Consider the following 23,108-nt stretch of genomic DNA (forward strand, 5'->3'; position numbering starts at 1 on the left):
AGTATTTTTAACAGTTTCTTCTCAAACGTTCATGAGCTTTTGGAGGCAAAGATCTCAAACAAGCATGTATGATTTTGTGTAGTGGTTAGATGGATTTAGCTAGTCTTGAGTTCACTAATGTTGCAGAAGAAAACTAGTTTGAATTACTGCCTTGCTTGAGGAGATACAGCAAGGGACCTAGGGCAAAAATTGTTTGGGTAATGTGTCCATGCTGCTGCTACACAACAATTTTCATCTTCTCATAAGCTCTTCTCACTTCAAGATCAGGTTCTCATAGAGTGCTCTCAGCACAGTTATGCACAAAGATGATTCTGAAGCCAGCACAGAAGAGGTGCTCAGGTGCAGTTTTCTGTTAGGAGTCCCCTTGTATGTGCATCTATATTACCTTTGCGTCAGTCATGATGCACTTCAGGGAGAATTCAAGAAGCTGGTTTATGTGTTTCTTTGGGCCAGGTGAAGTGTATGACTCATGATGAATGGACATCAGTAAGTGAATTGACAGGCTTTTACCTTTAAGGAGTTACATGTGAACGCTGCTCTATGTGTCTTCTGTCCAGGAGCAACCGTGTAACAAATGGATCAGCTTTCTGTGGCTCTTACTTTTAATGAACTAAAGGGGGAAACTGCATGATTGGTGGGAAGAGGAAGATGTGTAGTACCAAATTTCAGGAAATAAGCTTAGCTGCTTGCATATCTAACCTTTATTCCAGTAGAAAAATAGGATGCATACTGAATACACTTGCAGAACTTTTCTTTTTTTTTTTTTGTTTTGGTTTGGTTTGGTTTTTTTTTTTTTTTTTAGTGGATCACAAGCTGCAGGTCTGTATAGGTTTAACTAGTTTGAGAAATTTAGAAATACTAAATGAGGAACAGAGGAAACTGCATCTAAGTGTCTTGTTGAGTTTTTGATACATTATCTCATAAGCTTCTTCACTGTTTTGTCACAGATCCAAAAGTACTGTGTACACTGTAAGGCAGAAAGACAACGTATGGTAATAACATTAGCTGATAAGTGATGAATGTTATCACAGACTAATTTCTAGAAAGACTTGTTGATGAATAATAGAGGATTTGGTGATGTTATTGAATAGTGCTAATAGAAAACAGATGTTTTCTAACTGTTCCTTTCTTTCTGGGAAGTTTTTTTTTTCTGTTCTGAACGTTGCTGACTTGTTTTCTTGTGTCTTGCTTATGTTACAGCATTAACGGTTCTTTCGTGGTCTCTGTAGCAACATTTCTGTCACTCAGCTGCAGCACAGAACAGCCAGCTGCACCATGCGCCTGGCACTAGCCTGTTTCCATAGAGAGCTGAATCAGTCCCATGTTCTCCTGTTGATGGGTGTATCTGAGCAGATGCTCCTGCTTTTCCAGGAGCTCATGCTATCAGTTTGTTACTGTAACCAGAAAGCCTGGACAAACAGCACAAAGGCTTTTGTGAGAAGGAGATGCCAAGTGAGAAAGGAAAGGGAATTTTCTAAAATTCACAAGTGCAAAAATAAAAGATTAATTGAAACAGTAAATTAAACAACTGATATAATCCATTATGGAGTTGGTAGCTTTTTTGAAAGCAACTTTAATACCCCCCACCCCCCCAAAAAAAAGAAAACCACAACAAACCAACACTAACCATCCCTTTAATGCAGAAGTCACTGCTTTATTTTCAGCGTTTGCTTCCTGGATACTGTGGATGATTAACTCTGAAGTTGCTGACACACACACGTGCACACCCCGAATGTTCTCCCTGTGTCTGACTGAGGCTAGTGTGATTCTTCCACCCTTGAGTTGTCCTTTTTTTTTCTCTTTTTTTTTTTTTCTTCTGTGTGTGACTTAGTCGGAGCAGCTTTTGGCCAGCACCCATAGCTTCTAGTGAAATCCTGTCTGTGTGAGCTGAACCTGACATTATCAGTTCACATTCACACATTACACATAAGTTAATTAAATGGATTAATTTCTACCCTACCATCTTGTTCCTCATGAGTTGTCCTGTTATTGGAGCACTGAACTGTGGAAATTACCTATTTTCAATTTATGGTGAAGTTATTTTAGCCCTTTCCCATTTTTGACTGTGAGATGTATGCCTTTAGGGTTGAAAATGCAGTCTGAGTGAGCAAAACCAGACTTCAGTGTATTTCATTTATCAGACTTCAAAAATTATAGCAGAGATGTGGTGAACCTGAAACAGACACAAAAACCTTTGTTCTTTAATCTGTGTATAGTTGCTCGATTTACAAATTACTTCAGTGACTGAGAAACATAGAAAAAAACCCTATGAAAACCTTTTTTGCTGTTCATTGCATTTCTACCAAATAAGCTGATATGGAAATTATTTTCTACATCTGATTGCTAGTCAGTCTAGTAAATCTTTTTCTTTCTTTTTTTTTATTTTTTAGCAGTAGAAGAATGTTTTCTATCACTTAGTATTCTTTCTACCTTATCCTTTTTTTTTCTTTTTTATTATGGTGGACAAATAATAAATTGAGTAAACACAATTTGTTTTTGCCTAGCTGTCAACATACTTATGTTCTCAGTTTGGTGTAATTATGGGTGTATTTTTGCTCACTGAAATAGTTCCTATCAACTTTTTTGCTTGTTTCTGTCCTGTAGAAAAAAAAAAGTAAGTTAGCTAATAGCGTAATAGACACCCTAAGTATGGGATTACAAGACCAGCTGTTCTGTCAGATATATGTTCTCAATAGGTTCTGTCCATTGTACTGCTGCTAAGCGTTCTTCATCATAAAATGTAGAAGTAAATTAGTACTCTGTTAAAATTGTTAGACAATATTGGTGTGAAATAAACCGAAGTACTAATTACTTTCTTTTCTCTTCTTTCCCCAGGAAGACACCGACTGCCTAGAGATTAAGAAAGGGTTCTGAGAAGTCTAGTTGATCAAGGTGGATTTTTCCCGCCTTTTCAAAACTGCCTCTTGCAAAATCTTTGGACGTTCCCCGTTGTGCCATGTTTTGTGGCTCCCACTGTAAGAGGAGTTTGTCTTGATGAAGATTCCTAACATTGGTAATGTGATGAATAAATTTGAGATCCTTGGGGTTGTAGGTGAAGGTAAGTAGTATCTTAATAAAAAATGAATTAGGATTTTATATAGACTTGACTTAGTTTTCTTGATGGTAATCAGTTTTCATGTGCAGAATACTGCTGTGTTCAGATTTTAAGAAACATCAGTTTATTCCCTATACTTCCTTCTAATTCCATTCTTAGATGGAAGGAGAAGTTTGGAAGATAAAAGAAAAGGAAGAGAAATGGGACTGTGTTGTGTTGTGGGGTTTTTGTTGTGGGGTTTTGTTTTTTTTTATGTTTACTATATTAATTTCTTTTTAATGATACTAGGGACATGCAGGTTATCCAACTGCTCTGCAAGTATATTTAAGGGAAGTATTTTCAGCATTTTGAAATTTACTTTGAAGCAATTTTTATGAAATCGTTTCAGTGCACATAACTTCAGTACAGTATCGGTGCAAGTTCTGGGTAATTAATACTGGAACAGCATTATTTCTATAACCAAAAGGTGACTGAAGACTGTTTTATCTTGCCACTTTTTTATTTTCTGCTTTGAGATGGTTTATCTCTTTTTTTCTTTGTTTCAGGTGCCTATGGCGTTGTACTTAAATGCAGACACAAGGTAAGTAAATTGCTTTAAGCTAAATGCTCGTATTTTGTGACAATGACTTGTGATGAGAACTGAGATAGTATTACATATAAGATTTCTTAAAAAAAAAGAAAAAGGTGTTTTGGAATGCTGTTTACGCTCAAGCAGTCTCAATTAGAATGTCAAATTAATTGCTAAATACTGCTGTAAAACCACTTACCTGTCCTGGGGCAGGGGAACGGAATGCGATCCATATGGAATTTCTGCAGCTGTTGGACAATGAAAGTGCATTACGGAAGCAGTGACTTCCATGCTTGTAGATTTTAATTTGGAAGAAGTAGTAAAAAGCAAAAACTGTTTCAGACAAAAACGACGTCTGGCACCTTGTCTATACTATTTTCACTGCTGTGTAAGTTGGATAAATCTGAACTTGCTGTTCATAAGCAAGGAACTGACATGAACTATTTTACTGTCTTTGGAACAGCAGTATAGTCATATAACAAAATAACTTCTACTTCTGTGAAGCAAAACTTTTGAGAATCATAGAATTATTCATGTGTAGTGATCCAGGAACAGGTTTGGGGGTTTGGTTTTTTTTGGTTGGTTTTGTTTTGTTTTTTATGTAGCTCACACCTTTACTAGAAAAAAGTTACCGCACTGCAGCAGGCCTACCTTCCTGCAGCAGCTTTTAGCATGTACACAGAAGGACTTCCACAGAGGACATATGTATTTGGAGTGGCTTACACTATTACATTGACTTCAAGTTAAAGAAGGGGGGAAAAAAAGAGAGCTTGGAAAGATCCTATCTCAAGTTGAAGCCTTGTCAGTCTTCAGGGAGACTAACACTCAGTAGAATGGCTTTGGTATTTTTGGATAGTTACAGAATTATGACTCAGGGTGAAAGTTTGAAAGCACCTTGGTAGTAACAATACAGTTTATATTAGGCAGCTCTCTTTATGAAGACTTCAGAAATTTCTAGGATTTCCTGTGCTGCTCAGTGAAATTTCATGTCTGCATGTCTTAAGTCATGTCTTCATTTGAAAGAGTTTAGAACTCTACGAGCATAGTGTAATGCCAGGGTAGCCTATTGTCAGTTGCTGTAAGAATATTTTACAGTACACCAGATGACTAGAAAGGAAAACTTTCCTTTAGCACACGGAGGTGTTTCTTCCTACAACCTATGTGAGGATCTAAACTTTCAGGTGGTCACACCGTTTTATTTCCTCAGCTTGGAAATTAATTGAACCAACTGTATTGAAGTTCTAAAACAAAATTGTAATTGTTAAAGCTGCTAGCAAGTGGATTTAATAAGACCTCGGGTTTCCAGTAGTTGAAAATCTGAAGAAAAGGCAAAGTGTGTTGCTATTTTAAACATACAGATTTATGATTCTCACTCACTTAAAACAAGCTGCACCCAATGTCTAGGAGCAGATGACTTTAGGGGCTATCTGGTTTGCAAAAAAAAAACCCACAAAACAAACAAAACCAACCCAAATTATCTAGATGTTAAACTTTGACATGCATCTTTTTTTGCCCATCCTTCACCCGCTATTTGTCATCTTAACTTTTTCCTTGTATGCCTTGGAAAATATGTTGAGAGGGACCTGTCCCCAGTTCTTTTGCAAGTTGCTGCATGGATTCAGAGCAGGCATGTCCTGCTTGTTGCCTATCTAGGCAAGGTTTGTTAAAAAAACATTTAACAATTGCCACAAGAATTTAGTTTATATTTAATAGTAGGCATCATAATAAATAGACTTATTTCCTAGTTCCTACATTTTTTATGCATTTTATTAATTTTTACTTTGCTTATTCCTTCTAAATATGGAGGAAAAGTGTCTGTGAAGTTGGAGGAACAGTATAATTTGGAGCTTGAAGATGTGGAGATGCTACCTGTTTGTTACATATTTCTGCTACCTTAAGACAGAAAAGATCTAAATTATAGACAGAAATTTTAAGGCTATGATATTAATCATTGACTAGAATGAACATGGTAGAAGTTGTAATGTACTAAAGAAACACCTTTCTAATGGGGAAGGAAAGGGAAGAAGAAAAGGTGAGAAGATTCTAATTCCTGTGAGATCAAAGATGTTCTAAACTAAAGGGGTGGAGTTTAGGCAAGGCTTAAAAACAGTCACTAGTTGGCACAAAATGGGAATTTCTCCCAAACCATAATAATAATAAAAAAAAAATTGTTCATTAAGAAAAGTTACTTGCACTCTAAGGAGGAAAAAAACCTATTGCAGGATGGTATATGTGGTTTTTCTCCTTGATCAAGAAATGTTTTTTAATATAACTTCCCTACTTTTATAGGAAAACAAAGATTTAATTAACTTTCATGAAGTTTTAGCAGAATTACCCTGAAATGCATGGGTATGTGGCTTGGTTTGTCTTTGGTTGTGGTTTGTTTGAGTTTTTTTTTTACTGTTTGGCTGCTGATGGCCATACTTTTTTTAGTATGAATGAAGAAATAAAGACATTCTTCCACATGATTAGCACAAATGAACATTGAGTACATTACATAGGAAGTCTGTTTGGCACCACATGCAAAGTCCAGGAGCAGCATAAAAACAAGAGAATGCTGCAGTATTTTTAATGTGTGTATGATATATACCACACCGTCCTTGGTCATGTTCCTTCAGCATATGCTAATTTTCATTATGTGCCAAGCTAGCAATTATGTCTAAGAATTTAAATATAGAAGTATTTATATTCATATTTATAAACAGTGGGAACATGCCAGGATCAAATTCTAAGCTCTTGTAAGTCAATTTATCTCCATTTTATTGGTGAGCGGGTAAATTTTGTGTGAAATGTGGAGCTCACTCCTAATTGCAACAATTGCAATGTATAATCCTTAGTGTTTCAATAGATATATATCTTTATGCCCCACTGAGTTTCATAGTCATCTCTATATGGATTTAAACTGGAGAGAATGGCATGAGGAACGAATACCTTGTCATTATTATGTGCTTTTATTTTGCTAAGGGAACGTTATCAGAAAAGCTGAAGTAGCTCCTCTAAATGGCTGTGTTTACATTATTATACAGCATGCTTTAATTTTTTTATTGCAAATCCTTTATTGCTAATTGTGTTTTGAGCATAGAGATTACTTTATCTGGTTTATCTGATTGTTTTGGGGTTTTTTTGGCGATTTTGTTTGTTGGTTTGGGATTATTTTTTTTCTGATGTGAATTTAATACAAATAATATTGATACAGCAGAACTGATGTTCTGAAAAGCTTTTTTCCCCCCCTTCTTTTAATGAGAGGACTTTTCGTAAGGAAATATACTGGAGTGCATTGTGTTTGATAATACTGGAAATACATTTTTATATTCCCAAACTATTAAAATAGGTTTTCTTGCCTTATTTACTGGATCTTGGCTGTTTACTGAAAATAAAAGCCACTTGAACAGTTCAGCAGTGTCAGACATCATGGCTGAGGAAAAGAATTTTTGCTTATGTTTAAGACTTACCAAATATTTGCCTTTAAATAAAACCACTATCCCCTTTACTTTGCAGCTTGGGCTTGCAGCTTTATGTAGTTATCCTTTGCGAATAGAGACCTAGGCACAAGTATTAGAATGCTGGCACTGGATACAAAGCTAGTAGGACAACATTGTGACTGAAAATCAATAAAACCATAGGAAGGTGCTGTAGGAAAGCCATAGGTGTCCAAAGACAGGCACACTGAAGAAAGAAGCCTAGAAGCAAAACTTAACCTGAAAGTTCCTGTAAATGTTTCAGTATACTGTGACACAACATACAGGCAGAACATTTGGTATACTTTGACACCGTGTATTTCATTATTCAAGCTATTACAGGAGTTTCCTACAAGAAAACTCTATTAATAATTTCTACTGTTAAACAAAACGGATGTTCATGTGAGGACTTCTTGATGTGCTTTTAGATCAAAGGCAAGGCCTTACATTACATGTGATGTAATAGTGGTTGCTGAGTGGGAGCAGTCTGCTGGCTGCTCTGTTCCAAGAGCTGGCAGATTTTGTCCTGCAGCCAAGGGGTTTGTGCAGTGCAGACCTGTCCCTCCTTAGGGGAGCTCTATTTGGATCACTAACTCCTTGATTCACAATGGTCTTTCTGATCAGGGTGACTAAACATTGTCACTGCCTCTTAGTTTGTCAGTTACCTTCACATTCCTATCAGTTCATTGGTCAGTTTTGTTAAGAAATTGCCTTCTGCATTTTCCATGATATCTTCTGTCTCCACCATGCTGTATTGTTGCAGCAGATGTTGAAGTGCGCCAAGTCCTCTGTAAAAACTGGACTGAATTTTTTATCTTTATTATCTATTTATCTGTTTTGCTGTCTTGCTCAGGTGCTTTGAAGCAGGTACTCGCCCTAATGCCACCTGGGTTGTTCTGTCTTCCAATCTTCATGCAAAACCTAGACTTCTTTCTTACTTATTTCTAAGAAAAAGTCCATGCCTGCAAGCTTCCTTTTCCTTTGCAAGAATCTCCTTGCCTTCTTAGTTTGTCCTTCTCAGAATACACTGAGTCTGTTCATGGCAGTGCTGTGGTCATGCAAGCACGTTTTCTGTGATCCTGTTGAGGGATTTCATCATCTAGGAGGACAGCTACTTCAGATAATGCATATTTCTATAACTGCACTGGCACTTAGTTCCTCCTTGTGTTTTGTGTACAGCCATCTGGGACCTGGTTGTGTTGTTTTCAAAGAGGGAATGGGAGCTTCATACCCAGAGAAAATTTGTGGTCTGCCTGGTGTTATAAAAACGTAGTTCCAAATTTGCCTGGGAAATGGAGAAGTGATTCTAATAACTCATGTATCTGCTGATGTTATTATGCTTGTCTTACTGTTCTTACTGGGTCCCTAGAGACCCTTTTTTTTAGTGTTGTTGCTTAACTCTTAAATGTTAAATGTTTAACCCTTCTTATGTTTATGAGTTTCTCTTATGTGTCAAAATTAAAAGGTAAGTGTAATTGTTTGTGAAAGTAGTATTTATCTTCAGTATGCTGTGCTTTCAGATGTTCTTGGTTTAGATCTGGCTTTCAAGGTTTCTTAACTCTCCAGCTTGTCTTAAGCCAAGTACTTGGACGAATAATGTCTTCATTTCAGTTTATCCTCGACTTCTTCCTGAAATGGATACAGCTCTTTTTTTTTATTTTTTTTTCCCCTTATACTTTGGATTTGATTGATTTGACAGTAGTTCCTGTTTGGATGACTGGGAAATGAAATGATGAGTAAATGAAAAATCTGAGTTTCCAAAATGAGCACATATTGCTGCCTGCATTTTTTCCACTCAGCGTTAATATCTTTCATATGGTGAACGTAGTACGAGTTGATTTCAGATTTTGACTGCTCAGCTAGAGAATAAACTAGCACTGTCTGATGCTTGAACCCCAGAATACTGTCTGTGCTGATTCAGAAGTTTTTAGTTCTTGGTGTTTGTATTTCACTAAACACTTTGTAATAGTGCAACAAAAGTTATTTCTGTCTGCTTTCGACAAGTAGATAGCTACTTGGTACAGTACTGCTATTGAACATTTTAATGAGTGATCTGAAGGTAAATATGAAAATACTGCTGTTAAAAGTTATGGAAAACAGACTGCAGTGGTAAGCAGTAGGAGATGATGATGCTGAGCATTTAGCATTATGCGTTAAGTCATTCAGTTCAGGGAAAGCATACATTAAGCATTTGTATTTCTTTCTGTACAATTGAATTTCAGGTTAAAACCTTCTGGCAAAAATTGAATTACGTTAGGAGCATTTTAAGCAATTAGTTTATCATTTCAGAGTAAAGCTGAGTCATCCACAGACATTTTCCAATTTACTACCCTGATATACACCAGAATAGTCATTTTGCATCAGATGAGTTCAGCTAGCTCAGTACCTTAAAAGTGACTTTGTTAGAGGTAAACAACAGAGGAAGAACGGGGCAGGCACATTGTGATATTCCCCAAAGTATTCAGTGTCTCTAATTGATACAGTTCTACTGGGAAGTCATTATCACCAGAATATTCTAGCAGATTATGCTGTATATTTTTTTTCATTACTTTATCCTGTGCCTAAAGCCATCTGTCCTTTAAGTCTTCTCTTTGCCTGTGCATACTGTTTAAAGCATTAACTGATATTTCTGTATACTGTGTAAAATACTCTGTCCTTATGCGTTTGTTTGGGTTTTTTTTACACACCATCAATTTACATATAACTATCCTTTCACCTAAAACCAGGTAAAAACTACAGTGCCAAATCCTACTGATTAATGTCTAAGAAGTCACATATTCTCTCATTGTTACTCTTGATATCTTGCTACTGCCTCTATTTGGTTACATCCTCAAATTTTTTGCTGATCTTTCTTGGATTTATGTATGTAATTAAAACCAGCATTGCTAATTTTGTCTTATAAGCAAATGTGTTTTGGCAAGATTTTTGGTTTTAATCATGGCTGAGAGCAAATCTCTGTTCAGCATACTGTTTTCTTTCAGTAACGGCAGCTTACCTAGGGAGGATTATTGCACTTAATGCTGTTGTTCCTAAGGCTAAAACACCCACTCACTGGTGTGGTTTTGTGCCAAAACTTGTGTGAAATACATACAGTGAACATGAGACCTTCACTGAGCTTCTGAAGTAGATAGTGTGCCAGTAGTAAATGTTTGCAGTAGTCAGAGTTGAGATCTGTCTTGGGTATTATATGTGGGGAAAATAGAGCTATTGGGCAAGCTGTAGTGCTGAAAATCATATTAACTCTTTCATAACCATTTTCTTTAACTTCATCATTAGGCAATGAATAACCTTTTGAGTTCCTTACAGAATTCTCATTTGAAATGTTAGGTGTATAGTATTTCTTTCATGGGCTTCTATACTGTACTTCCGTGGCAGTGTGAGGTAAGCTAAGTTAGTACTAATTCACTTCAGTTATCACTTTCCTATATGTATAGGTCAATGACATACAATAATCAACTGTAACTTGCTATGCAGGGTAGATGCTAATGTGGCACTGGAAATTTCTAAAGCTTTCGTTATTCATTTATGCATTTGTCTGTGACATTGTGACATTTTGTCTGTACATGAACCTGGGCCTCTTCCATAGTCCTCTCAGTTCCCTGTGATTTGGAAAAAATCAGATTATCATTGTATTAACGTGTTTTAAATATCGGCAAAGTCCTGATTTAGATTAAAGTGGAAGATTCATATGTTCATGGTTATTGCTCAAAAGATCAGGTAGTTGTGTAGAATGGAGGGTGGAAATTAAGTTGCTGAAATCACACAGGTTGGGAATACAGCTGACTCTTTGGTCTTTCCTCGTGTCCTATCCGCAAGGTGGGCTATAGTATTCCTGATTGCCGCCTTTTATGTGTTTTCCTCAAAGTCTTATTCTCTCTGCAATTTTTTAAAAAGAGTTGTTTCATAAAATAATAAAAACCATTAAAGCACTAATTTTGAGAAAGCTGTCAAACTCTAAAATTATTTACCTACTCCAGTGGGGGAGGGAAAAAAAGCCAGATCTCTGGTTGGTGTTGTTCCAGTTTCCTAAAAGCCTGATTTCTAGCATTAACTGAAGTAAACGTTTGGTTTTCATAGTTTTAAGGCGGTGTAGGATGAGAGGATAAAGTAAGGTAGTCCCAGGTCTCCATTTGATTGCTTTTGTTAGATTACATTATCTTTGTGTTAGATTATGTTGTCTTCTATGTTACTTCTGCTATAGATTGCCAAAGTATGCTTTATTTCAAAGAATTTTAAATTTGTGCTTATGTGAACCCTTGCTGTCGTTTTCAATCGCATACAATGATTTCTTTAACAGGACCTGGCTAGACTGTACAAAGCAGTCACAAAAAGAAATGCATTAAATGTAATGCATTTATTATTTACATTGCTCTGTCAGTAGTTTGTCCTGCAGCCAAGGGTTTTGAAAAGTGTTGCTTTGAAATCTGTAGTTGTGGTGTTTCCCTTTGAGTCTTTTATGACAATTCAGACTGCTATATGAAAGGTCCCTTGTAGGGCAGTCCATTCCCTTACCTCTTCCTGTGTACTTGACATGTTATGAACCCTGCTCAAATGTGGGCAGTATTCAGCATTCAAAACTGGCATTCCCTCCCTCTCTTCTCCCCAAAGGCATTTAATTTACAAATAGAAGGTGCAGGGGAAAGGTGAGAGAGCTTTCAGAGGGGAGAAACTAAAATGCTGTGGAAAGATACCAAGATATTTATTTTTTTTCAGCTGTGTTAAATTTACAGCAGTACAATATGAGGGTGTTACTTTCAGTGCCACAAATTAGGATGGCTTAAATTCGCTTGGCAATTGTAACATGGGGCAATGGAATTTCATGCGGCACAAAGCTGGGATGTAAAAACCTGATTCTGCAGATCTTCAAAACATGAAGGGGGAGGGAGAGAAACAGGCGATCACTCTTACACTCCAGTAATGAAGGTAGCTGTAGGAGGCATAGAAGCCTGAGTTAAAAATAACAGGAGTATTTCATCTCACCTTGGGAAGGTTATAGGAAAAGTATTACTGGTGGCTTTCAATTTAAATTAAGTCAAGGATAAGTCATTTGTACAGTCACAGCGTCTCAGATCAGTTTTTCTTTTAGTCACACAGCTTCTTCCAGTTTCACGCTAATGGCTCTAGATTAACCAGACATCTGTCACACTTTGTTTCTTAAAGAAATTGTATGTCTTTCTGATCATCTTTTACATAATATGTTGCATGAATTCCTGTGATTGGTACTGGTTTGACTAAGTGAAAAGTTACTGCTTCTGCTGCAAATAACGCTTTTCATTGAAAATAAATAAATAAATAAATAGGCACGCTCCTTAGTAGCTGCTGCATGCTCCCATCTGCAAAGGGATTATATATCATTACACTTGTAGTAATAGAGGAATCGTATTCAGACCTGCAGCAGTGTGTTCTGTGGCTGCCCCTAATGGCTCTTAATTGCAAACAGCTTGTAGTGTTCTATCTCATTCTAATGCACTTGTAAACGAAACCTTATTTTTAACTGTAGATGTGATGAGCACGCAGAGCAAGACTATCCATATAAATGAGTCTTTCTTGCAAAAAGTTGAAAAAGTTATGCTGAAAATTAAACCTTAAGAACATGACTGCAGTATTTCTTAGAAGCAGCAGCAGAAGAAATTGACACAGATGAAGATTTGAGACCTCATGTAGGGTCTTGGGTCATTAGGAAAGTAGTGGTGCAGGCTAGGAAATGCAAATTAATATATGGAAGAAGGAACAACATATGGCTAATAATAGGACTACATCTGTAGTAGTATGAACTTGCTTGAATATTGGATTACAGTCTAGTCTTGTCATCAAATTGCAAATTACTGTGTAGCTTACTTGCATTTCTAAATTTTAGACTAATTGTTTTCCTGGAGGGAATTCTTACAGACTTATTAAACTTTTGTTGGACATGTGAGCAGCTCTAAGAGCACTAGGTTAATCGCGGATCTCTGGATGTATTTAAATAAAGGCCGGTAAAATAGAGCATAATTCAGTGTTTGAGAAGAATGTTAATGTAGATTATTAAATGTACCATGGTAAAAACCAGATCTGGGTGGCTTTCAAAATTATTTGTAGAAGTCAAGTTAATCTAAAATGTTACTATGATAAAGTGTCTTAATATGCAAATTACATTAATTTGTGTATGTGTGTTTGTGTGAATTTAAAGCCTTTTTGTTTTAAGCCAGGAGTCCTAGGAAAGGAATACTTGACAGCGTAGGAAAAATATTGACAACAATAGCAAAAACTTTCCTAGCTTTTCAGTTTATCTGAAAGCTATAGGCTCTTCTTGGCACATGTTTTTTTTCATCAATAAGTAGTACAGTGCCTTTTTAAATAGTAAGTTGTCCTTCTGAATGTTCTAGCTAAAGTAATTTAATTTTCCATGATTGCTCAGTTCTGTGTAACTCCTAATTGGTGGAATGCCCTCCTGAAAATATAGAAAATTTTCTATTCTTTTTGAACAAAAAGTTCTGGAATATGTAACTTCAGGTACAGTGGTGTTTACTTCTTATTCAAAGCCTGGATAGCAATAAACAGGGAAAAAAAGGAAAGTGGTTTTTAATTATAACATTACATAGGATTTAAATGTGTACAAATATAAAATTTCATGCAAAGAACTTAATAACGGCACTTAGTGTATGTAGTGTTTGATCTCAGCTAAACAGGACTAGACAGGCCTGGCATCACAGAATGGCTATCAAGAACTTTTGGATACGGTGGGAGGCCAGCTGAGCTCTAGAACAGAAGCTGTTTTGTTAAGATTGCATAGTGCTCAGTCTTTCTTTGATGCTAGCTGTTGTTGCAGGTTTGCACAGAACTGGAAGCATTCTTTATGCTAAGTGTCCCCTATACATGTATTACAATTATGAAGCTCTCCAGAACACATGCTTCTGGTTTGCTATACTTAGCTGCACCTGGGCAATAAAGCTTTGATGAGTCTGCTGCTTGCTTTTGGTAAAGAACAGTCCAGTTGCCAGTTTCATAGGAAAACCAAAACACCCTCTGGACTTGTAAAGTATTTGCTTTTTTTTTAATTATTTCTGATTTATTTTAGCTTAGATTGCTAAATTAGACCAATCTTCACGCAACTCCTTTTAAATCCTAACCCTTTAACGTAATGGCTTAACTTTGCCCATTGTGAAAAATCACCCACTTTATGGAATTCTGTTACCATTTTTCCAGATGTGTAGCAAAGTGAGGATTTGTGCCTGAATAGCACAGGTAATGCTCTGTTGGAAACACATATGCCAGCATTGCTTTCAGGTTTATAGTTGCTTGCTCCTTAAAAGCTTTGATAAAGCATCTTCCATTTATTCATCTATGTGAACCCTAATTTCTGTAAAGAGCCACAGCATAGAAAGGTTAGTATAATAAAATTCAATATAAATCTTACACAAGGGAAAAGTGAATATTTGCAGGATGCTGAGGTGGAATTAGTTTTCCCCATTCTTTCATGATTTTATTTACTTGTACACTTGTAGAAGTACAAAGGTGTAGGTGTGTGCCCACATGGCCAGTATCTAATTTGGGCAGTATCAATGTGCAGGGTGGAGTATGAGTGGAAGTAGCTGTCAAGTCCCATTACTTCTCTGGGGTTTCTTTCGATGGTGACAGCAAACTAGTTCTTACATCTTTTGTATATATTTTATGCTTAGAAGTTGTCCGTTGTCCGTTGCTGTGGGATTTGACTTAGCCTCAGTCTTGCGTGCTTCAGCTTCAATGATTCTGTTACCCTTGTTTGGAACTTGTTTGAAATGTATGTCTAGATTCTGTTTCCGTGTTGAGCTAACTGGAGAGAGGCTGGTATATGTTATAAGCTGCAACCTTGAAGCTGTCTGCTGTTTGTTAGGGTGCAAGATCTGCTTGTGAGTCAGCTGTGCTGCAAGCTTCTGGGTTTCACATAATGCTTTACTCAATTGTACTATTGGAGCACCATCCTGGGAACAGTTTTCTCCATTATCAATAAAAATTATTCTTGAAACCTTTTAATGCAGTTTCTTGTTATACTTGTGCATGCTTGTGTGTGTACTCTCTCAATGTCTCTCCTATTATCCTATTCATACTTTTCATACTTAGCCTGATCTGTTACATACTTCTGCAGAAGAAACAAGGTGTACAGATGTGCATGTTCTCTTATTCTGTTCTTAATTTTTTGTATAAAAATGTGTTGCCTTATTGAGCAACTAAGTATCAGTTGACCATAAAATGTTTTGAGAGAAAGAAAGCTTAGTTTGGGTGCTGCTGTATGTCCTAATCTTTCAGTCTGCGAACAGTCTTTATAGCATTGAGAAGAACTCCTTTCCAGATCTGTTATGAGGCGTATTTTTACATATAGTTCTAATAACAGAAGATTACCACAGATTCCAGTGTGGTGAAAACTGCGGTTTTCTTAGACTTAACCTTGGCTGAATAAGGTTACTATTATTATCCAGTTTCCTTTTGGGTTTAGAGAGACTTTTTTTAGTAACTATGAGGTTTTCAAGTATAAGAGAGGTAGGTGACATTTGTAAGTGTAATCATGCACTGAGGTGTAGAAAGATTAAATTCTATAGGACCAAAAAAATGCGGTTGGCTGGTTACACCTACCTCTTCTTTTGACAGTACACATCTTGACCAGCAGGCAAGCTATCTTCTTGAAATCAATTAACATTTTCAACAGAGATGTTGTAATGCCATGTTTATGCACAGAAATATGTTACAGGCAATGCCATCTGCAGAGTAAAGCTGACTAGCTGCTGCTTCTGCAGGATCAAATTTCCTGTAACTGTGTGTGAGAATAATCCATCCAAGTGGTGCATTTTCTCCCCACTCCCCCACCCCCCCAAAAAAAAACAAGCAAACAAACGAAAAAAACCATATCAGCTACTGAAGAATGGTGTTAAGATGTGTATACAAGATAGTACCTGCTGGAATTGCAGCCTGGGCTCTGAACCTGCTCTAATTTTGTCTTTCATGCTTCCACTGCTATAAATGTTGCTGTAGTGGTAAGGAATAGGAACTGTTTGGGGAGCAAAAGAGAATCAGTAGGAACTTCACTAGTGACCTTTAGGAAGGCTTAAGAGATGGCAAACAACATCTATGCCATCGACTCTACCAGGTTTAATTTATATATATATATATATATATATATATACACACAAAAATAGGAAATTCTACCTAGAAACTAGGGGCTGTAATGGCCTCTTCATCCAGGTTCTCCAGATTACATAAAACAGAGACTGCAAACCAGATCTCTCAGGTGCTGTTTGTATCAGTGAAGCAAATCAACAGGATCAGCCTGTCTGTAGTATTTCTTACTTTCTCTTCGCTACGGTACTTAATCAAATTGGTAGTTTTTAATTTATGTTACTTTAAGATGTAAGATGATCTTTAAGGTCCCTTTCAGCCCAAACCATCCTATGATTCTATGTAGAGAGACATGCACAAGTGTACACACACACAAACACACACACACACTTTTAGATGATGGGTTATGGCAAGTTGTCTCTTTTGGTTAATTTTAGAAACTGATACTAGCCCATTCCTTCTGATGCCTCTTGCCGATTTTTATATGTACTAGCATATAAACAGTTTAGCAAACTGTTATGTAACTCCTTTTTATTTTCATGAATATGAGAACTGAACATTTGTGCCTCAATATGAGCTATGAATGGTAATGATTCTGTTGTTTTATCAAAGTATTCAGCAGAAGTATAGAACTCTTCAATCAAAATCTAAACAGAAACTTTACAACTGAAGTCTCATGATTATATTTTCTCAGCTTTCACTCATCTGTTTATCTAAAAAACATGTTTCAGGAGCTTTCTGAAAAATTATCCTGGTTCCCAAAGTATCTTGTGCTTTTTCCCTAAACATGTTTGCATGAAGGAAAGCAATTTTTACCACTTCTGAGCTATAAAAAAAAAAAAAAAGTCAATTTTGGTAGCTCTAGGAAACAATAAGTCCCAGAGTCTTTCAACGGAAAATCATGCCTTTTGTCAAAATATCTGCTTAGAAATTAAATTATTTCTTGTAGAGAATAAATCAGTGGAAAGTAAGGATAAAATTAGGTCCAGGGATCTTTTGTCCATGGATTTGTTTGGATTTTTGGGTTAGGGTGGGTGAACAAATAACATTCTACAAGGCTACCTTTAAGAGGCGGTGACTGTTGACTGTTTAGATGGGGCTACCTGAATGAAAGATGCGTGAGAAAGACTGGTTTTTATTTATTTGTTATTTTTTTTAAATGAGGATTTTCACTGGCTTTACAGTAATTAATGATTCAGTTGTTAATGTTCTTTTATATTACTCATCATACCCAGAGCTTTGTCTGTATATCTTGCATTGTAATGTTGCTTAAAGTAAAAATTAAAAAAACTCACATCCAGAATCGTGTTGTAATGAAACCAAGTCAGGATTAGTACACTCAAATACAAGCACTTGTCAACAGACTGCCATTAGAACTATTGTTTATGCTCTGTACCAGCAGAACACTTGCTGCTGTATCAGTTTACAAAGGACAGAGGGCAACCTTCCTATGAAGAAACTTTGTTTTTCATATCTGCCCCTAGTTTAGACTAAGTACTGTGATGAATACCCAAGCTTACTTCTGCAGTTTATCTTTTGGATTTTTTTCAGTAATCTTAAAATTTTTTTGTATCCCTTTAATAAAATCTGAAGTAATGGTTATTTATATATTAAATATAAATGAGAAATTTTATTAAGTAAAAAAGTTGAAACCTTTACTGCACAAAGAACCCTAAAGCTTCTCCAGTGGTTACTTTTTTTTTTTTTCCCCTACTTCTTTATAAATGGGTCTTTAAAGTGCCTTAGAACTGAGAGAAATATAGCTTTAGATCAATTTATAACACACATTCTAAATACATATTTTTCTTATGACAGCCTCTCATTTTAACCTTTGTGCTCTTACTCAAAGATCTTGTCTGAAACGTTCTCCTGGGAGCTGTGCATAAGGAAAGGAGCTATTTCTAATGGGGCACTGTTTGTAAGTTATTGAAGGCTTTATTGATCCAGGTAGTACCTTCAGTTATACCAGGGAAAGAAAATGCAAAGCTTATAGCAGAGATATGTATAGCTTCATGAATGTAGTCACCAGAGAACATTTTATCTAATGTGCAGGCTAACGAAGAAGAATGAGCTTCAAAAATTCTGGTCTTACTGCTAGCTCTGCCAGATTGCTTTGTGGGATGTGAGAATTGATGCTGCACAGTTAGTTGGCAATGTAGAGGTTCTTACTTCAGTAGCACACTTGGGAAGACTTTATTTGTATTTCTAGCATGCGTATTGCAAACACAGTCCAGTGGACTAAGATGTTATTAATTTAGCAACAGAACTCAAAAAATGCTGATGCAAAAGAAGGTAATATCTCTGAAGTTACTAGTGTTGATAACTATTTCTGAAATGTACCTTAAAACCATATGCTTGCATATAAGTTTGTGCATACATGAGAAAAAAAAAAACCCAGAAAACCCCCCAAACCAGACAGAAGGTTTGCAAAGTCAAATAACTTGCGTGGAATTAATTTCACCCACCATTTCAGTGTGTAAGTCTTGTGTAACCTATCTCCCTAGTTTATATAAATTGAGAGACTCCAACATTCAAAAAGCAGTTCTTACCATCTGGAAGTGATTAAAATCAGTAACCTTCTGGCTGAATCTTCTCTCCTTGCCCTGCTTTTAGTAGCTGTGGGGAGAGCCTTGACAATGCACATTGAATGTATAACTCTTAGCTGGCTAAAGCTAAACGAGATGGACTCAATTGTAGGAAATATTGGAGGGTTTCTGTGGACTTACTGAGTTTTTTAAACACAGAATATATTTGTTCTCAGTTTAAATTTAGCTTTAGAGATTGCTATTTCTATTTTGGACCTGGGAAAGGGTTTCAGTTTCTTTTGTGCGCACCAGTAGTTCTAATAAAAGAATGCTACTTTTTCCCCTCAAATAATGCCATCCTTATATATAAACTTACTTTTCTGCACATAATTTTCCAGACTTCTCAAACACAAAATTCATCATATAACACCATATGGATACCCACGCAGTTGTCACACAGCTGTCAGTTTCTAGTATTTGAGATGGTGTAACTAGTAACCTGTTGCCTTCATCCCCCATGCATACCAGAACTCTGTGGAATGAGACTTATATGTGGTTTTAGTGGGTTTGCCGCTATTTCTGAATTCTTACCATTCCTCTGCTTTCAGTAAAATTAGGTTCCAGTAAAATTTGGAGCTCACGTTCATTTATTTGTTATGCTGGTTTTAATACTAATTTCTGAGTCCAGGTGCCTTATCCTAGTTCCCACTTCCAGTCTGTTTTCAGCCTGCATTTGTGTGCCTCCTTTTCTTTGCCTCTTTAGGCTTTTTATTCCTTGACCCTCAGCTCATCATTCTGCACTTTTTCTTTTATCCCCTCTCCCCACATTTCCAGCACTTGGGACAATAAAATTGGTGAGATTGACACTATTTTCCTTCTCCTTTTCCCAAGAAATACTCATGTTCAGACAAACTTTCAAGAATTCTAGGTATCTTTTTTTTTTTTCTGGCTCAAAAGCGCATGTGCATGATCTAAAAGTGGGATGTGTTAGATAATCTGATCAGTAGGGGCAAGTTTTGTTAGAATGGGCTTTTTTTAAATCTTCCTGGAACTTATGTGATGTTTAGCCTTTTTTCTCCTTTTTGAGATATAAAAAAAAATACACCCATCTAGTCATGAGATTTCGGATGCTGCAGGAACTTCCTCAAATAAGTCTACAGTCTCTCAATTTAGCTCCAAAACTAAAATTTAATCTGTAGAAATGCTGTTTTTATGAAGACTTAGCTGACATTTCTTCATTATCTATTAGTAGTAACAGAAGTCTCCCTTGTCTGTGGATTCCTTTATTTCCTCATGTACTTTGTGCTTCTCAAATTAACTGATTTACCATGCAACTTGTATAGAGGCAGCCCTCCTGTTCCTCTGTCCTCTGCAACAGTGAACAGTAAAACCTGTACATGTCTGAGGAATGAATCCTGCCTGTTGTCTCTTTTAAAGCAGTTTGGATTGAATTTTAATCCTTAATGTTATTCTATGAAGAAGAAAAAAGTCTCTAAAAGGAATACAGCTTTGGGTGCTTGGCAGAGCAAAATGGCAGTTGTATTAAGACATTCTTCTAAAGAATGCACTGTCTGTATAATCCTAGAGGAAAAAAATCCCTTGCCTTCTCTGCAAATCTGCATGTAGAAATTTAGAGCAGAAATTAAGGTGTCCGCTGAAGCCCGTATCAATATTCAGACTGGACAAAGAAAAAAAAACAATCTTAACACCCCTCCCCCCCCCCCCAACTAAATTGAAAGGGAGGTAGGAAAGAACATTGGTCTGTAGAACATCCATCAGACTGGCAGGGAAAGAGAGAGAACTGAATGTCAGGAAAAATTATCTTGGTTTATTGTAATGCTAAAAGATTAAAAAATTGAGGACAAGAAAATAGTACCAGCTTGCATTTACAGAGCTTTCCCTGTTATAAGTTTGCTCTAGAATTTTGCTTTCATAAGAGCATAATGTCAGCAAAAATATCTCTCGATTGAGGGGAAAAAAACTCTAACAACTGAAGAGCGAAAAGATGTCTTCTTGTAAATGCCATGAAATCCTTAAGGAAGAAAAACCCAAACATTCTTCCATGATACTGTTGTCTACTGGAATACCTAGCCAAAGAGTTGAGGACAGAAAATATAGGTGGAATTTTTCTGTTTAAATTTATCATCCCTTCCCTATAGCACAGCACAAAAATCTTACCATTAAAGATCTAAAAGAAGTGAAAGGGGTGTTTGTGAGCCTTAGTGCTTCTTGAGGAGAAGGGAGGTACTCTATGAGAGAGAGGAAATGGAATAGCACATTCTTAGGGTTAATGTAGAAATTTATTGAATGTTTCACAGCCAAACCTGTCAACAAGCTGAGACCCGATTACCAAAGGTGCTAGTTGCATTAAGTAACACCTTTTACCTACTAAACTGCATGGGCAAGATGATGTTACACTATTGCATGAACAAAATAGAAAAAAAAATCCAAAACAAAAACAAAACCACCAACCAAACAAAAAACCCCCCCAGTTTTCAGTGTAAAACTTTTTTATTTTTTTCACAATTGGAAAAACTTGAACAAAAAATTTCTCATCTTTGGGATTATAGACAAAACCAATGCTGTAGCTTGGGCTTTCTCCCAGATGTGGAAAGCTTATCATTAAAAACATTTACTCTCTTTCAAATCAATGTATTAACCCCAAAAACAATGTCAACCATGGCTCTTGCTTCTGTTCCAGAGCAGATCTGGAATGGCTGCTTTGTATCTGAATAATGGATACCACCTCTGGTGGTTTAATGCTCACTCCAGAATACAGAGAAGTTGTTGCTGCCATTTGTGCATGAGAGGGGAAGTTGAAGTTAGGGCAAACCTTGTGTATGTCTGCAGCATGGAAATGACAGTAGCTGCTGCTGGTTCTATTGTGTGTTGTTTTTTTTTTTCCTCAGCACCAAGATAGACAATTTTTCTTTTGAAGATGGTGGTAAAGTGAGCAAACTAAGCTTGGGATATCCTGTTCTAGGCCGTGCTCTAAACCAAAAGTTTGCTTAATATTTGAAATTGTTAAAATTGAATTAATGCTGGGGCTTTATGATGGATGGATACAAGGACTTTAGGAAAGATGAGCTCAAGAGGCAAAGTGGGGTGAGGTTTCCCTTTGTGTGAAGGATTATCTCAGACTATGGAGATCTTTTCTGGGATGGGTGACTGTGGTTGAGAGCCTGTCGTTCAGAATCAGAGGTTAAACCAGTGGAATTGTATCAGGATTTTGTTGCTACTAGATCCCTATGTTTAGGCTACTCAATCATGTCTTGAGTGTCTGGTCAACAACTTAAGAGCTCCAGCTCTGCTTGTTGAAGCTTGAAGACAGAACTCACGTATAGGTATTTGAATTTGCATGTCTTATTCTCAAAATTGAATTCCACTTGAAGAGGTTCAGCCTCAGGAACCTGCTTGACAAGTTTCCTTCGGTTTATAGTAGGTCTTGTTTTACAGATTAAAGAAAATTCTTGTCATGCTGTCAATAAGAAAATGACAGTAATTTTTAAATGTGAAAGTACCAGATTAAAAATAAAATAAAAATTGGGACAATCGCAAAAGTAAAGATTTAAAAATAAAAGCTGATGAACTTCAGAAGTTTAGCCAGTCACGCTGAAACAATTTTGACCCTTGAAGTTGAAATAATAACACTGAAGACTTTGGCACTGACACATGTTTTAAAAAACAGACAAACCAAAGAATTTAGTAAGGTAAGTTTTTTGAATTTGGTAGGTAAGTTTTACCTACTTTTGAGTTACAAGATGCCACGTGAAGGAACATTACATTAGTGATAACAAATAATTAAGAAATACAATGTAATTATAAATGTCTTTCTGACCTCTGCATTCATGGAGTTAGTGGTATCTTAGAGGAAGCCCTGAAGTTAGTACAGGTTATCTTCCTGCCTTTTCCACTTTATCACTTGTACTTGAAGGGTCAAGATTGTGCTATAAGAAGTTATTTAATAATGCTGGTATCTGCCCAATGAAGTAGTATGGTATTTATAAATAGCTTTATTTTTATTCCACAAATTCTCACAATTTCCAGTATTAACAGAGAAAAAAATCAAATAGAACTGGAAGAAGACTGAGGTCTGAAATTAAAATTACTGTTACTGACATTTCAGTATCAGAGAAAAATTATAACCATTTACTGAATTTGGGTACAGTTTTACATCTAGTGTTGGATTAAACAGTATTGCCAAATGGTAAAATTATATAGATCAGTGCTACAAGGGGATAAAATAAAGGCCAGACTATTAAAAAAAAAAAAAAAGGCAGCTACAATACTGCTAGTTTACCATGAAAAGCCAGAATAGCTGTATTTATAGTATCTAAAAGCTGCTTTTTATTCCAGATCTTTTTCATTACACTATTGCACAAATTATTTGGGAATACAAATTTACTTTCTTGCTTGGAAAATAAATTGCAAAT

General features: G+C 36.3%; 1 protein-coding gene across 2 annotated transcripts in view; it reads left to right on the forward strand.

Moving 5' to 3' along the window:
* Positions 1-23,108, forward strand: part of CDKL5 (cyclin dependent kinase like 5) — a 135,670-nt gene that overhangs the window by 54,305 nt on the left and 58,257 nt on the right. For both annotated transcript variants that reach the window (XM_061364536.1, XM_061364537.1), the window contains exons 2-3: positions 2,836-3,058; positions 3,601-3,635. In XM_061364536.1, the coding sequence (XP_061220520.1) occupies positions 2,995-3,058; positions 3,601-3,635 (99 nt within the window). In that variant the 5' untranslated portion in view covers positions 2,836-2,994. The remainder of the gene's footprint in view (positions 1-2,835; positions 3,059-3,600; positions 3,636-23,108) is intronic.

Source organism: Neopsephotus bourkii, unplaced genomic scaffold (assembly GCF_033783945.1).
Source record: "Neopsephotus bourkii isolate Nb327-2 ecotype Australia unplaced genomic scaffold, CSIRO-AGI_Nbou_v1 NB_1234, whole genome shotgun sequence".
Classification (NCBI taxonomy): Eukaryota; Metazoa; Chordata; class Aves; order Psittaciformes; family Psittacidae; genus Neopsephotus; species Neopsephotus bourkii.